Here is a 16,745-nt window from a genome sequence, read left to right as displayed (position 1 = left end):
CCATCCCCCCCTTCTCATTCCCTCTCTTATTTTCTGTTTGGAAATCCCTACCCCTTGTTTGATCTCTTCTCTCCACCGTATACCCAGAAACTTCATGACTTCATAACATACTGCAGTGTTCATCCATAAACAAGAATCAATATATTAATACCATAGCTTAAAAAGTTTCATAAAGAAAAAGGTTGGTATTCCAGTTAAAATATGTAAGTATTTATTCTACTAGGTATTTGTATTTTAGATTCTTCATATTCATTGTATACTTGTACACATACTAATTAATAAGTACTAACGATCAAACAAAGAAAGAGAAGCCAGCAACGGCATAAAAGGTTCTCAATTATTTATCATTTTTTAAAATTTTATTTTTAGGAAGAAGGATCTGGGGAGGATAAGGAGGAGAAGAAAAACAAAGAGAAGTGAAAGCTGGAGAACTGAAGGAGAATTTTGAAGAAAAGAAGACTGTCAAATGAAAAGAAGAAAAAAGCATACCGGGCTGGAAGATATTGCTGGACTAAAACAAGACTGCTAGAGTAGAAAAGGTGATGCAATTTGGCTGTCTAAAACCAGCCTGAGATGTAGGGATTCCTCCTTACACCAGCTCAATTAAGCATGGGGGATTCCACATGGCTCAGCACTAGGAATCGTGTGGCATAACACAGGAATTCTGAGTTAGTCCTTTATTTAAGTCAGGTTTGGAGTTGTAGTTTAATTGGGATTTGTGAGTGTCAGGAATCCCAGTTTACATGTGAGTCCTAGTTTGAAAGTTATGTCAGTTATGCTGAATAAATATGGATGTAATTGCTCAGGTGCACCCACAAGTTGATGAAGTGTTTATTTTGAGCATTGCTTTGCTATGATAATTCCCCTTCTGGTTGCCTTCCAGCAAATTCTTCAAGCATCCCAATGCTGGTATATTCAATTCCTTGATGTTCTCCTTCAAGTTGCTGTAGTTTCTTGCAACTACAAGGATATCTACAAACCTTCAAGTTGCTGTTCTTCAATAAACAGTAAGTTGAGTCATGCTAAAACCACATTCTTCTTCTAATTGTCAAACCATAGACACTAGCTTTCCCTATTCTAGCTTTCAATTGACCTCAGACCTAGACTTGCACAGCCTTAGGAAAACTTGACTCAGGCTGCATCCCATTCTCCCTGGTTTTGACATAGACGAGCTTACAGTTTATAACACATACTGGCTTCTAGTTGGACCCTGCAAATCTATAACTATATTAAGAAGGGCAAATTACATATAGACCCCTTGTGTTTGCAATCAATTACATCTACTACCCCTGAAAAAAATCAATTACAAATGCCTCCTTACTACTTCAGCAGAACTGCCCATTTATAGCTTTCAATTCTTAACAGTAGGGGGGCATCTGTAATTGATTTTTTTTCTATGGGTAGTAGATGTAATTGGTTATAAACACAGGGGTCTATATGTAATTTTCCCTATTAAGAAACATCATAAGTGAGCCAGCAACATCATGCTTACTGGCTGGAATGGTGAAAGTAGCCTGAGCAGAAGAAGGATAGCAATGGAGAACTAGAGAAGGAAATAAAGAAAACTGGTAGATGATACTTAGTGGCTGGAACCATAAAGTATTTGGAGGAAGCGAAGATGCTGCTGGAAGAAAAGGGGTCAAGGATCATAGTTGTCAGGGCGTCGCCTAGCCGTCCAGGTGCTTTGCAATGCCTTGTCACCTTGCTTGGTACTGCGTAGTTTCTTTCCACCCCTTGGATGCCTTGCTTGCTTATATGCGGTAACAACCATGCCAAGGATATCGCTGTAGGTAGATGGTTTGAAAGGTACGGAATTTCTTTCCTTTTTTTGGGTTTTTTTTTTTTTGGCTGGACACTTCCTCTTGTTCTCACTTTTCCCTCTCCCTTGGTTTGGGTGTGTGTTAGTCATGGTCATATTTTTTTAAAGCAAATTGATTCCATGCTTCTCATAATCATAAGGTAAAGCCAAGGGCTGGTTTGATGGAATAATGAGTCTGTAGGTCTTCTCTTGAATGGAGCCTGAAGAGGACCTTTGATGGTCAAGAAACAAAAGAAACAAGGTAAACAAAGCAGTAGGGATGAGTTGGACCTGCAGCTTTCTTCAATATTGGCCTTGATCTTCAATTGAGTTGTACAATGAAGAAGACTGAATCGACGTTCACAGCAGGAATGTTGGACTTTGAACACCAAGATTGAAAACCACCTTGGAGTTGAAGCACCAGGAATCCCAAGTGCTTGTACTTGAATCACCAAGAAACCTCAATCTAGACTTCAAACACTAGATGATACATGGTTCTAGAACTTGATCTCGGGGGGCCAAAAAACTGAGATCTCGTGAGATCTTAGACTCAGAAAAAACAGCAGTAGCTTTCTTAGTAGAAAACACATAAACTGAACTGTATGTTCTTCCGATTGGGTGGGGGTATAAATAGGGCCTGAGGGCCAACTACAAGTATTAATCTAATTCAGAATAGAAGATTCCCATCTCTAATTGGAACTGAATATTCTTTCCATTTTGGGGGGAGGTATAAGGCCAAATACAACTACTAATATAATTAGGGATAGAAGTGATGTAAGCAAGCCTAACCCCCTTCCTCTTCCTGAATCAGTAAATTTGGCCCTAGAACCAAGCCCATTGGCCACCAAGTGGGGTGGCCAAACCTTACATGGGGTCAATTGGTCTTTTTCCCAGCTCTATTGGACACTAAAGTAGTCCAATAATTTTCGTTATATTTTTGTGAGTCCATATCTACTTTTGTTTTGTTAACAGAGTTAGTATTGAAAGTCCTAGTCAGAGATGAAGTCCCAATTGGAATCAATTTTAAAGTGAAATTCCTTTTCGATAATTAATGATAATTTTTCTAGTTGTTTTCTTTAAGATTCCTTTTTAGTGGTTTTTTATTTATTGAGTTGTGAAGGAGATCTTAGTCTAAAGAGGCTTCCCTAGTCGAATCCACTTTGGTTTCCTTGTTTAAGTCCAAATCATTTCCTTTCAAGTGTAAGGCTATTTAAAGCCCCTACCTCTTTGTAAACAAACGAATTGAATTGAATAAAAAAATTAGAATCTCAAGGGAAATCAAGTTTTGGCTTTCTTGGGAGGGTGACAGCTTGTAGAAAGTCATCTTCTCCAATTTCAGCTGGCCCTTCCATCTTTCATAGCAGTCTCCTAACACTAATCCAGTAAGTAAAGCCCCTCCCTTCTGCATTCCTACCCCTCCTTCTCTAGCCCACACAAGCACTCCCCCACCCCTCCCCTACATCGCAAGCACCTTCCCCCCTTACCTGAATTTTGTGGGCAGCAAGTTCTCACCTTCCCCACTCCTTCCTTACCCTGCGGCATCACCAGAAAACCTTTCCCATCCTCACCACAGCCTTTTCCCAGCCCCTTCTCTCCCTTCCACCTTCTTCCCCCTCCTTTCTTGATGTTGCGGCAGCACTAGAAAAGAAAAAGAGGAAATTCAGAAAAGAACTACAAGAAAGAAAGAAAGAAAAGAAAAGAAGAAAGAAGAAGAGAAGGAAAAAACGAAAGGCGAAAGATCAAGAAAGAAAGGCAAGAGCCCAAGATTCATCCAAGAATTCAAGAAACCATATCAAGATCCATCAAGAACCCTATAGCAGCCCATATCTTTTCCCATTCATCCCTAATCCCTTCCTAAACCCAACTGTGGGCTTCCTTTTCTCATCCCATCTTGCCCTCGGTGAGTTTGGTTACGAAGTAACCCATCCCATCTTGGGTTTTTAAAACCCTAATTTTATCTTCCCCTAATTTGACCCAACTTAGTTAGATTTTGTTAACCGATCCTTCCCCATACCTTTTCTAAAATCCTAACCTTCCCAAATTTCGCCATCAGACTCATCCCATTTAGGTTTGTTAAAATTTTCCCCAATTATTATCTCATCTTAGTTTGAGTGAAACTGAAAGTTCCCAATATTAGTTCTTTGTTTTCTGGTTCCAATGTTTCACATTTTTGCGAAATATCAGAGAAATCTCACCGAGATGAAAATGTCTATATTTTGGTTGAAAGCTCGGATGTCCTTACCCTTTTGACACTTTAAGATGTGTTGGCTGTTTTATGAGGATGATGCTACCTATAAAAGGGTAGTGCCCAACTATATGGAGCACTATATGGGTTCGATGACATGGGCTGAGTATGTCCACCATTCGTAGATGCAGGTCTATGGGGTTGAGACGATGGAGCCACCACCTCACAACAATTATTATTAGGTTATTCATAGGTGTGACGTGTACTGTAAATTTGTAATTTGCAATTCGCTCGTATACTGTTATGTTATACTATTTTAACCGTGTACTATTGACTATTGACTTCTACACTTGTACTTGATTGCTTGTATATTCAATTTTAGTTGTTTTTTTTTTTTGGAATTTAATGAAGATCTTAGTGTTCTTTTCCATCATATCGATGTTTACAGTGGTTGAAATTTGTGTTCCAGACTTCTAGTTTCGCCCGCATGCAACAGGGCCATGTGTTGATCGAACACCACTTTCGGGCAAAAATAACACTCTTGAGTGTTTGTCTTCAAATTAGGTTGGACATCGAAAACCATGCTAGAATGACAGAAAAAAAATCCAAAATTTCAGCAAAATTTTGCTGATTTCGGAGTATCAGTCATCTCGGTTAGTACTGAGATGACCGAGATTTTGAACCTTGGCTGGTTCACAAGGAGAGGATGGGGAGTAGGCCTAATTTTTTGGGATTTATCTCAAATCTCAAAACTTTAGGATTTGGGTTACGTCAAGAATATTCCCTAATTTAATTGGAAAACAAATTCTCCCATGCATGGAGGCCTTTCAAAAGTCATAGTGCAAGCTATAACTTGAAAAACTGTAAGATTTTTGTGTCGTGAGAATTGACCAGAAATTGAAATAGTTGAACCAATAGAAATGTGGTTTGATTAAACATAGGTTATAGTATGGAAATATAACCAAGTGCTGGGAGTTTTCGTATTCAACTCATGTATTCATGTGTTAGGCCCATTTGTTGGTCAATTACCAGCGCTAGCCCATGGAGTGAAGGCTCAATACCTATATAACCCAACTTTGACTTGTTCCTGAGAAAAAGCCCAATTTAGTGCTGGATTTGTATCATTCAGTTAATTAGGATTGTAAGTTAGATTGTAAGATTACAACTACACCACGGGACTGAATTAATGAATTAAGGAGTGGTTTACTTATCTTGAGTAGAGATTGTGGTCTCTCTTCTCTTTCCCAACCCAATGATTTGAATATTTTCCTACTCTTCCTTCTCCATCTTGTCCTTTTCTTCTGTTGATGTGATTGATTACCAGTTGATCCTCCAATTGATCTGCAACACCTTTTGTCCTGGTAGATGGGCATTTCAATTGTTCATATATGACGTACTTTATGGAATTTAATTTCTATCGAAGATCTGTTGGGGCTCTGGATTTTGTGCTTTGCTATTATATGCTTTTTTAGCGTGCTCTTTTTGACACTTGTTATGGTATAATTTCCATAAAGGATAATGTTCCAATTGTTAATCCGCTGAAACCTGTACTTCTGCAGAAACCACCTGGACAAAATTGTACGAGAAGCCTCCAACTAATAAATCTAGTTCTCGAGGGAGGACAATGGAACTAATGGTGCGGCCTACATTTCCTCATATCTATCGAGAAAGTCAAATACCTGATGCCAGTGCACTCTCAGGAGTGGTAGCAATTGTTTCCAATGTTTGGAAGGTGGGGGATTTGGTTGATTGGTGGACTGATGGTTGTTATTGGTCAGCAAGGATAATTCGTGTACTAGGGGATGATAAATACCAGGTAATGTTTTCTGGCTGTTCATTCACTTGTTTCTATTAGTTTTGAGTATTTAAGTTGAGCTTTTATGTCCTTAATATCTTCTGTAGTGTTCAGTTGTAGTGCTGATGTTTTCTGAAAGCTGCATGTTGCTCGCAACTTGTCAGTAAATGTAATTGCACGAGTATCCAGTTGAATGATTGTGTATATATGCAGTTGGAAAGCAATGATGTCTTAGCATTGATTGTTACGACTTATAAAATTAGAACCTTAAAATATCTCCCAAAGGACGGCAAGACATAGATCAGGTTCTGGTTTAGGTGTAGCAAAGGGGTGGTGACCATTGGCCAGGATGATTTCCATGAGGAAAGATGATGGGTGTGTGAGTGGGAGGGGACTGTTGATTAAATAATATTTGCATAGAAATTAACTCGATGAAAAATTAATTCTGCGGTTAGCACACAACAATTAGACTCCCTAGGCTAATAACTCATCCAGAAATTAACAATGGTATAGTATTAATACATTATCGATATAGCCTCCCAGAAAAAATCGTTGGGGTGATGCTGTGTAGGGAAATTATGCCCCCAGACTTTGCTTGTGTGGAAGCCTTCAACCCTGGGTTCGTCCTTTTTAAAGTACCAATACATTAATACACCTTTGAATATGAAAAAACAAGTACTGAAAGAAAAGACAAGACATATAGCTAGGGTCTTTAAAATTTTGGAAGCATCAACTGTCAAGCATTAGACCAGATGGCTGAAGCAAGGTCCTACTTACCCCCCAACCCTAGGAAGACTGAATCCCTTCTTTTTCCCCTAGACCCTTAAGCCCCATATCCTTTTGTTATTTTCTGGAACTTCTCTAGATTTTTTGGACTTTTTCTAATACGTAAAATTCAAGGTCAGATCTACAGCAATATAACTGTTATAGATCTATCTCAAACTTTAGCTCATCCCCCCAACTGTAGTGAACTTTCCTCTCAATTTCAGCCCAATCGGACCAACCAAGCCCTGGTTTAAACCCTGATTCCTTTGCTGCCCTATATTCCCCAAAACCCTTCATCCACATCCTAATTCCTTTTAGGATTACCTTCCCGTACCCCTACTTGACCTTTGACTATAACCGTAACCTTAGCCATTGTCCCAGAAACCCTAATTCTTGTCAAACCCTATTTCAAAACCCTAAACTTTAAAACTCACTTCTGAAAATAATTTACTGCAAGATTTTGGGATTGAATTTCAACCAACCCTAATCTCTAGCGTTATCCGACCCTCTAGCCTTTCTCTCTTCCAAACCCTAAAACCCAAATTTCAGCCCTAATCCTACAACTGCAGGGTATTAAATCCTAGTTTACTGCTGGTTCACTTGATTAAGATCCTGAGGTGAATCCTTGATTTGGGATTTCCATCCATTATAAAACTCTGGATCCTTGGCTTACATAAGCCCAACTCTAGATTGGATCTTTTCATGCAGGCACTGATGAAAGTGGAGCTCTCTAACTCTGTGATCTCCTAAACATACCACCTGACCTAAATGATCCAGCTGCTGCAGCTCTATAGGTACCAGCTCCTGCATTACATCTATCCCCCTCCCGCTTCTCTGCTAGTGATGCCTTGCACCTTGCCGCTGCCTGATATAAATCCATAGCCTCTGTAGCTGTCTCTACATCACCAACCCCTAATGCAGGACTCATTGCCTCCTCTAGTGCAACCTTAGACTCTCTCTTTGTCTACCTACTTTTGTTCGCTCCCTCCATCATGTAATCCTTCACTGCCCATGGTACAGGAACCATGTGGCTTGCTACTACATCTCTAGAAGTGCTAGCTAGATGTTGCTCAAGTTTGGCAGCCTCACCTCCCAAAAGATTCTGGTGAAAAAAGTTCCACTCAACTCTTCTCTTGTCCCCATCGATAGCTGTACCATACTGCCATGCCATGTGACCTCTGGTAGTAGCAACACCCCTAGATGATCTCTGGCTTTAATCCTCCTGGCCCTGTGAACTCCTCTCCGCCTGGTTTTGTGAGAATTGCCTTGAATGGTCCAACATTATCACTGTTGCACACATAAGACGCATGCATTAGTCACTGAAGAACATCAAAGTAGTTTCTTTATGATAAAGAAAACATTGTTTAACCCATCTAGTATTGTTCCCCTTGCCTATGTATTCTTTTCATTTTTTAAATGCTTTCGGCAATAAAATTGGTTGCCCATTGCAAAACTGAGTATGAAATGATATGGGTAGTAGTTCAAATTTCAAAAACATATAGACAACCGTTTCATATTTTTTTTAAGAACATAACACACATTTCCTTTATTTTATTTTATTTTAATATTATTGTATTATTATAGTAATTTTCAAAAAATAGTTAAATAATTATGGGGTGGAAAAATATGTCCACTCGATGAGACCGTAGGTTTGTTTGTGGAGTTCAACATATATTTATTCCATCGCCATACAGGTTATATGTTACATATATCTTTTACATTTTGTATGTAGTACAATTCTTTTTTTTATAAAATAAATAAATAATACTCTTAGCAGACAAATTCGACATAGTGAGTTCTTAACCAGCACAAGGTGTTCAGTAAATATTATTTTCATCAACATTGAACTGCTATTGTACATGCATTTTCCAAAAGAAATAGTCTAGGGAAAAATGGTATACCTCAAATGTGAAGAAGCACCCAAATATTGATGAAATAAGGCTCGATGCATCTCTACCCCATGTTTGCCGGCAAGAATGAGATAAGAACCCCAAGGTTTAAGCAAAGAATGGGTCAAACAGCTGAAGAAATGAGAAGAAAATAACTGGAGTCAAAATGATTAACCCCCCCCCACCCTGGAGCAAATATCATATCCGTAAACCCAACTGAAACTGAATGAATTTTGTCGAAATGTCGCACGCTTCAGTGGGGTCATATATTTTGTTTCGATGGTGTTGAAACCACCGAAATCTTGGCGAGATATCGTGAAATTTTGGACCAGTGTAACTAAGCTCTGCCTTTGGAGCTGAAAATATAATATATGTGATAAATCCTCAGGCATTTTTGAATTATCAAAGAAATTCAGGCGACTTCCTAATTTTCCTGTTGTGCTATTGCTTTGAAGAACTTTAAATGAGTCGGTTATCATGACTTATAGGAGATAAGTTTTCGAGGTTCTCTCATTTCACACTAACAAAGAATGTTGAGTAAGAATATGTTCTAGTCATTTAATGAGTTCTTCTTTCTTTTATCATGTGAAAATTATAAGGCCCTTGCTTATATCCTTTCTTTTTATTTCTTTAATCATTTCTCTTTTTATTTACTTATTTATTTATTTATTTTTATTTGACTTCCTTCAAAAAGAACAGAATGTTCTTTTCTTGAAGGAGATGCATATATTCAAGTAAGGACACACAACTTCTTAAAACCAGACCCTTAAAGGTAGCAAAAAAGGTTCTCATATTGATAAGTGTAAACTATGCTATATCTTATTTTGTAGTAATAATCCTAATTATTTACAGGTAGAGTTGCCAAAACCTCCACTTGGTGAAGGAAAATCTTATGAAGTTTTTTGCAAAGACTTGCGTCCGTCATTGAATTGGTCTCCAGAGCAGGGATGGACAGTCCCTATCTCTATGGTATCTTTCAATACACCCTTCTTGTTTAAGTTCGTTTCCTGTTATGAGTTGGGTCCTGGCAGTGAGTTCATCTTTCTTATTTACTGAGGTGATGGTGCCAATGCCTGTTTATCCTGATGGTTCTCTTCATGTGAGTTGCTAACAGTCACTCTTTCATATATTTGAAATATGCTGTAATATTCCAGTCACTAACAGTATCATCATTTTATCATGTGTTTGTGACAGAAAACAGTGAAAAAATTGATGACTTGTGTCTCAAGACAGCATAGTGATGTTGTATTTTCAATAAAAGAAAGAGGGTTGTTGCATCTATATCCCCAGAACATTATGAAAAATTGTGAGTAGACTCAATAACTCTCAAGCTCACCTTAACAATCAACAGCAGCAACAAGGAGAAGAAGCTTATAAACTTAGCTATGGGGATCTGTTCCTTGCGTTTAGCTCTATTTGAGGCCAAACTAGATACAAGCCCTAACCGTGGACATCCTTTCTCACCACTTCTCCTAAAGTTATCTCAGGTCTGCCCTTAGCTCTTCTAGTTCCTTTGATTTGTATCAACTCAATTCTCTGTGCAAGGGCATTTAAAGGCCTCCATTGAATGTCATTATTCCACTTCAATCGACTTTCTCATAACTTATCATTTACCGGAGCTACTTCCAGATCAACTCTAATATGATCATTTGTTACTTTATCCTTCCTAGTTTCGCCACTCTATCCATTTTAGCATCCTTAATTCTATTACATTGAGTTTATCCATATGATCTTTCTTAACAGCCCTACGCTCTACACCATATATTATAGCTGGTCGTATGGTGGTCCTATAGAATTTGCTTTTGTGCTTTAAAGGAATATGGCCATCACACAAGACCCGGATGCATCCTCTCTACTTCATCCACCCTATTTTAATTCTGTTGGGAGCATCACCTCTATATCACCTTCTTTATCTATGATTAAGCCAAGGTAACTAAAGTAATAATTATGTGGAATCTACTTCTCATGAAATTTCACCTCTTCATTGATTGTCCAATCACGAACAGAGTTATACATTAGTTATCCCATCTTCATTCTACTTAGTTTAAAGCCATCTGATTACAAAGCTGCTTTCCTTGTTCTAACTTGTTTCTAATGCCTATTTATGTCTCATCTATTAAGGCAATATTATCAACAAAATGCATTTATAAAGGAACTTCATCTTGAATGTCTATGGTTGAAGTATCAATTATAAAGTCCAAATAAGTATGGGCTTAGAATTGATCCTTAGTGTAGCCAACAATCATCTATGTACACAACAATACAGTTGTATGGGAATCCTCCTCCTTTATGAACAAAGTATGGGCAACATTGCTCTGTTTATAGCTTATCGATACCATGGCTTTGTTGACTTGCCAAACTAAGTGCTCGGGGACTGCTATCAATACAAAGATCTCTTCAACTTACTCACCTTCCCATGAGTTTCAGTAGTGGTGTATCCTAGTGGTACATCCATACATACCTCTTCTTGAATTTCCCCATGCAGGAAGGCATTTTTTACATCACGTTGTTGGAGACTCCAACCTTGATTTGCTGCATGCGAGAGTACATCCCGTACTGTATTTATCTTGCAACTGGAGGAAAGATCTCCTGATAGTCAATCTCATAAGTCTAAGTGAACCCTTTGGCTACCCAATCTTGTTTTATATCTCCCAATAGTTCCATCTGTGTTGTGCTTAACGACAAGCACCCACTTGCATCCAGTAGTCATTTTCATTATAGGTAAAGTAACCAAATCCCCATGTCTTGTTTTCTTTTAGAGTTCTCATTGCTTCATCCATTACTTCATTCCTGTTTGAGTGAGTAAGTGTTTCTTGCCATGTGTTAGGAATAGATGCAAAGGACAAGGAAGAAACAAAGTTCTGAAAGTTTGGGGATAGGGGCTGATATGAAACAAAATTGGAAATTGGGTGCTTGGTGCATGTTCGTGGCTGTTTTCACAATGCAATTTGTAAGTCTAAAGAAGGGAAGCAGGGTCAACATTTGACTTATTGGGAATTCCTCTTTAGGACTAGGAAGAGCTTCCAATTGGCTGTGCCTGTTGTTGATTTTCTTTGATAAGTTTTCCGAGGTGATTGTAGGGTTGGTTGTTGCTCCCCCTGCACATCACTGTCTTGGTCCATCAATAGTTGTTCCTATTTGGTTACTCCGTCTTCTAAGTGAGGATCATCGACAGGAATGTCGGAGGGAATATCCATTGGAGGGACAAGAACCAGAATCTATTCATTAACACTCCCTCTGAAGAGGTGTAGGGGAAAAATAGGGAACTTGTTCTTGGAATACATCATCCATTGAAACAAGCATCAAACGAGGTGGAGGATGATAACATTTATAGCCTTTCTGGGTAGCAGAATAACACCAAGAAATATGCACCGTAACCTATATGGATCAAGCTTACCATTAAGATGATTATTTCTGGCAAAGGCAACACATCCAAATACTTTAGGAGGAACTGTAAAGGTTGTTGTACCCAATAGGACCTTAAGGGGACAATGGTGTTGTAAAACTCATGATGGCATCCTATTAATGAAATAGGCTGTAGAAGAACTGTCATCTCCTCAAAATCGAGGTTGGACATGCATGGTGAACATTAGGTATCGAATGACCTCAAGAAGATGCCTATTTTTCTGTCAACTACTCCATTTTGAGGTGGAGTGTCAACAAAACTTGTCTAGTGAATAATCCTATGCATCGTTGATTCGTTGTCAAAGCTTCTGCCTAAGCTCCTAGGCCCATTTTTGGGTAGGCAACTCCTCGTTGCCTTCTATCGCTTTGCCTTACCTTGTCGCCTTGACAACCATGTTCCCATGATTAGCTAGATAAGATGGAAATTCCCCACTTGTGTACTCAGTCCCATAGTTAGTACGAAGGATTTTCACAGTGGCCTAAATTAAGTAATAACCATTTAAAGAAAAAATTTTAAACAAGAGAAAACATCACTTTTCTGATGAAGCAAATAAACACACATGGTTCTAGTTCAACAACAATGGAAGTGACAAACCAGTGATAACTAGAAGTAGAAACAATACGAGAAGGACCCCAAACATTTGATTGAATGATAGAAAATGGAATATTACCAGAAATAGGGTAACCATGTCTAGTTTACCTTGCCAAAATGCAAGCATCACAATGGAAATCATTTAAATTACAATGCTTAATTAAATTTGGAAAAAGTTTAACTAAAGTGGGTAAAGGGATGTTGCCTAAACGACAACGTGACTGGAGTAGAGTAAATAGAGTAGGAGAATCGGAACTCGGAGACTGTAGTCAAAGCTGATGGAGAATTGTCTAGCATTCAGAGATCCCCTTGCTGTTTACCATTGCCAATTGTATGCCTTGTTTTCAAGTCTTGAAACAAACAATGAGAGGGATTGAAAGTTATTTTGCAGGTCAAATTTTAAGTGATACTACTAATGGATAAGAGATTAGTAGATAAATTAGGAACTTGCAAAACTGAAGATTACTATAAATAGGGTGAACAAATGATGGAACCCTTTCCAGAGACTGGGGAAAGAGACCCATCGGCAATACAACCATTATAATAAAGAGGAATAGAGCTAAAGTGTGGAACAAAGTTGAAGAACAAGTCATATAATCGGTTGCATCAGTGTTATTTTTCCGCAAGGAATCACTTGAGGACACACTGTAACAACTGAAGGTACTTTGAGGTGGGATGAGACTCAGAGTAGGAAACCATAATAGAGGCAACATTGGCACTAGAAGTTGCGTGGAAGATGATGCTTCGAGTTTGGTCATCAACTGACGAAGATTCTGGAGCTCATCAGAGGAAAGAGGTGTTGGACCACTCGGATCTTCTTGATTGACGTGATGTGTAAATGCTTGCAGATTCATGCTCTGATTAGTTTCGTTCCCCTCCATGGGAAGCAGCTGGCCGACCATGTAACTTCCAACATTTGACCTTAGCATGACATTCACGGCCGTGTCACACTTAACTGGTGCACTGGAAGAATCACTTGTATGTGTCTAAGAGCCTCCTATACCAGCAACTAAAGCAGATCTTTCTGGCATCTGAGTGTGAACTATTGCTGTTCGATGACTGTCCTCAGTGTTTAACCATGGCATAGGCTTGCTCCAGAGATGGAAAAGGTTCATGTGAGAGGATGTGAGCCCGCTGATGACCATACTCAATGTTCAATCCAGCCAAGAAATTATAGGCACAAAGTTTATCCTCCCACTTCTTATAGGCAGCAACATCAGCAATGCAGGCTGGAGTGAAGCAACCATAGAAGTCAAGTGTCTGATAATTCCCTTGTAGCGTATTGTAGTTGAGCTCCTTCGAATAAGTTTCCTTGGCAACTTTCCATATGGTGGCAGCATTTGGGAGGAGAAGATAACTTTCTGCGATGCTAGGTTTAATGTAATTGAGTAAGAACCTCATTACCAAGCACTTACCGATTTCTCATTTGTTTTGTGCCGTACTTGGGTTGGACGGTTTTGCAGATTTATCGGGAACATGTCCTGTAAGGACACGAGTACCCACCACAAGAGCAACGGAGTAAGACCATCAGAGATAATTAGTCCCTTAAGTTTGACAAAGGTCAGCTGGAATGGGGAGAAATCACGCTCTAGTGAAATTTGAGTTTCCTCCATTCCAAAAGGACTAGAAGTGGCGGAGGTGCCAGAATCAGAGGCCATCACATAGAATCAAAGAAATAACTGATCACAGGCAAAGATCACACCATAAATAAGGAAAAACAAACCCTTGGTAGGAGAAAAGTGCTCACTATCAAGGGAAAAAAGCCATAGAAGGGAGGCTCAGGGCCAAAAAGGGTTACAAAGAGAGGCAGTGAAGCTTGGAGAGTTGCAGCAAGGTGGCAAAGGCCTTAGGAGGATCGCAGGGATGAAGCGGTGACCTAGGGTCTTCTAAATTGTGGAAGGGTGGCAGCTTTGGAAGTGCTGGGCTTAGGGGCCTTGAGACAAGTGTGACGGTGGTCCCAGGACCAGGTGTAGCTGTCGGCAATGGTCCTAGGTCACCGTGTGGGGTGGGCGATGGGTTTGGACATAAGGGAGGCGGAAGAGAGAGAGGTGGGCGGCTGGAGCTCTAGGTTTTCCCCATAGATTTCTCAGATCCGTAGGTCATATCTATGGCTCTGATACCATGTTCAATGGTTTAAGAAATGTTGACTTATGTCAGAGTGACTTAGCCAGCCTTTATTTATGATAATGATATGGCAAACAACAAAGAGATATTCCCAATGTGGGACATTACAAAAAATATCCTAGAGACAATTCTACTCTTAATATTAACTATATTACAACAATTTAAAGTATAATTTCAATAATAAATAAACTAGTCTCAAATTCAAACTCAACTAATCTAAATGATAGACCTAATGCTAGCTAAACCAACTCATATGCATAATGTGGTACATTAGTTGCCAGTGGCTATCTTGATAAGGGTATTTGTCACTTTATGTAAAAATTACTTCTAATGTACTACAGTCTATAGGGTGGATGTCTTGACATGAGTTATCATTCTATTGAGTCAAAGAAGAGATGTTTCTCTCTATTATGTACTTCTGTTGTATCACATTAGTAGGGTATCAGTCAGATGTGATCCTCAGGATGTATTGCTTTCTTCTATGATGCTAACCACTGTTGAAGTTGTCTCTGGGTACTCTTTTCCGTCCTATCTGACTATTTATCCTACAAGCTGCAGAGGCTGTTGCTCAAATTTAGTAGCCCCCTTGCCAAACCACATGTCCCATTTGGACAATGGATTTGGTGTTGGATGTGGGATTGATCCGGTTGAACTTTATCTTTTTCTGCATCCATTTCAGTGCTTTCAACAACAACAACAACAATAAGCCTTGTCCCAACTAAATGGGGTCGGCTACATGGATTCTTGCCCTCCAATCAATTTTGTTCGAGGTCATGCTAGATATAAGGCCTAAGCTATACACATCCTTTCTCACCACTTCTCCTAAGGTTATCTTAGGTTTACCCTTAGCTCTTCTAGTTCCTTCAATATGGATTATATCACTTCTCCGTACAGGGGCATTTATAGGTCTTTGTTAAACGCGGCCGTGCTACCTCAAATGACTTTCTCGAAGCTTATCACTTATGGGAGCAACTCCCAGACCAACTCTAATATGATTATTTCTTATCTTATCCATCCTAGTTTTGCCACTCATCCATCTTAGCATCCTCATTTCTACTACATTGAGTTTATCTATATGATTCTTTTTAACATCCCAACACTCTACACCGTACATCATAGTTGGTCAAACAACGGTCCTATAAAATTTTTCTTTAAGCTGTAATGGAATACGCCGATTACATAAGACCTCGGACGCACCTCTCCACTTCATCCACCCTATTTTAATTCTTTGGGAAACCTCATCCGCTAAATCACCTCATTTTTTTTTTTGGTTGCCAACCCCGGTTCCAAGGCTTTGCCTTGACTACTCGGGTGTTCGACCCGGGTCGCACACCTGGCTGTGGTGGGTGAGTCTCCTAGCGGGGATTTTTTGCATCCACAAGGTTTCGATATCGGAAGCTTGCTTAAGCGGACCAAGTTGCTTACCACTTGGACCAACCCCCGTTGGTTAAATCACCTCTTTTACTTATGATTGAACCTAGATACCTAAAACAATCACTCTGAGGAATCTCTTTATCGTCAAGTATCACCACCTCATCATCTGCCTGATCATGACTAAAGTTACAAACTAGATATTCTGTCTTCGATTTACTAAGTTTAGAGCCTTTTGATTCCAAAGCTACTCTCCATGATTCTAATTTGGTATTAATTCCCACTTGGGTCTCATCAATCAACACAATATCTTCGCAAAAAGCATACACCAGGGGACCTCATCTTGAATGTCTTTGGTTAATTCATCCATTACCAGTGCAAATAGATATGGGCTTAAAGTTGACCCTTGATGTAGCCCAATTGTTAGCGGGAATTCATTACTTTGTGCCCCCACTGTTCTAACACTAGTCACCGAACCATCATACATATCCTTAACTATATCTACATATTTACTCTCAACACTTCTTTTCTCTAGTACTTGCAAAATTAATGCTCTAGGGACTCTATTATAAGCTTTTTCTAGGTCAATAAATACCATATGAAGGTCTTTCCTACATTTTCTTTACCTTTCCATAAGTCTCCTAATTAGGTAAATAGCCTCCGTTGTAGATCTTCCCGGTGTAAACCCAAATTGGTTCTCCGTAACTGTAGTTAAGTGTCTCAAACGGGTTTCAATTATTCTCTCCCATAATTTCATTGTATGGCTCATCAATTTAATGCCCCTATAGTTATTACAACTTTGAATATATCCTTCATTTTTG

At 39.2% G+C, this 16,745-nt stretch overlaps 1 protein-coding gene across 4 annotated transcripts in view; it reads left to right on the top strand.

Annotated features, from left to right (window-relative positions):
- Nucleotides 1-16,745, top strand: part of LOC149028341 (uncharacterized) — an 82,006-nt gene that overhangs the window by 29,692 nt on the left and 35,569 nt on the right. For all 4 annotated transcript variants that reach the window (XM_089135949.1, XM_089135946.1, XM_089135942.1 and 1 more), the window contains 2 exons: nucleotides 5,543-5,799; nucleotides 9,285-9,401. In XM_089135949.1, the coding sequence (XP_088992075.1) occupies nucleotides 5,543-5,799; nucleotides 9,285-9,401 (374 nt within the window). The remainder of the gene's footprint in view (nucleotides 1-5,542; nucleotides 5,800-9,284; nucleotides 9,402-16,745) is intronic.

The sequence above is a fragment of the Hakea prostrata genome, chromosome 1, assembly GCF_041222555.1.
Source record: "Hakea prostrata isolate BN-2017 chromosome 1, UWA_Hpros_2, whole genome shotgun sequence".
NCBI lineage: Eukaryota > Viridiplantae > Streptophyta > Magnoliopsida > Proteales > Proteaceae > Hakea > Hakea prostrata.
Note: the sequence above shows the minus strand (reverse complement) of the source record. Positions and strands in the feature narration are given on the sequence as shown.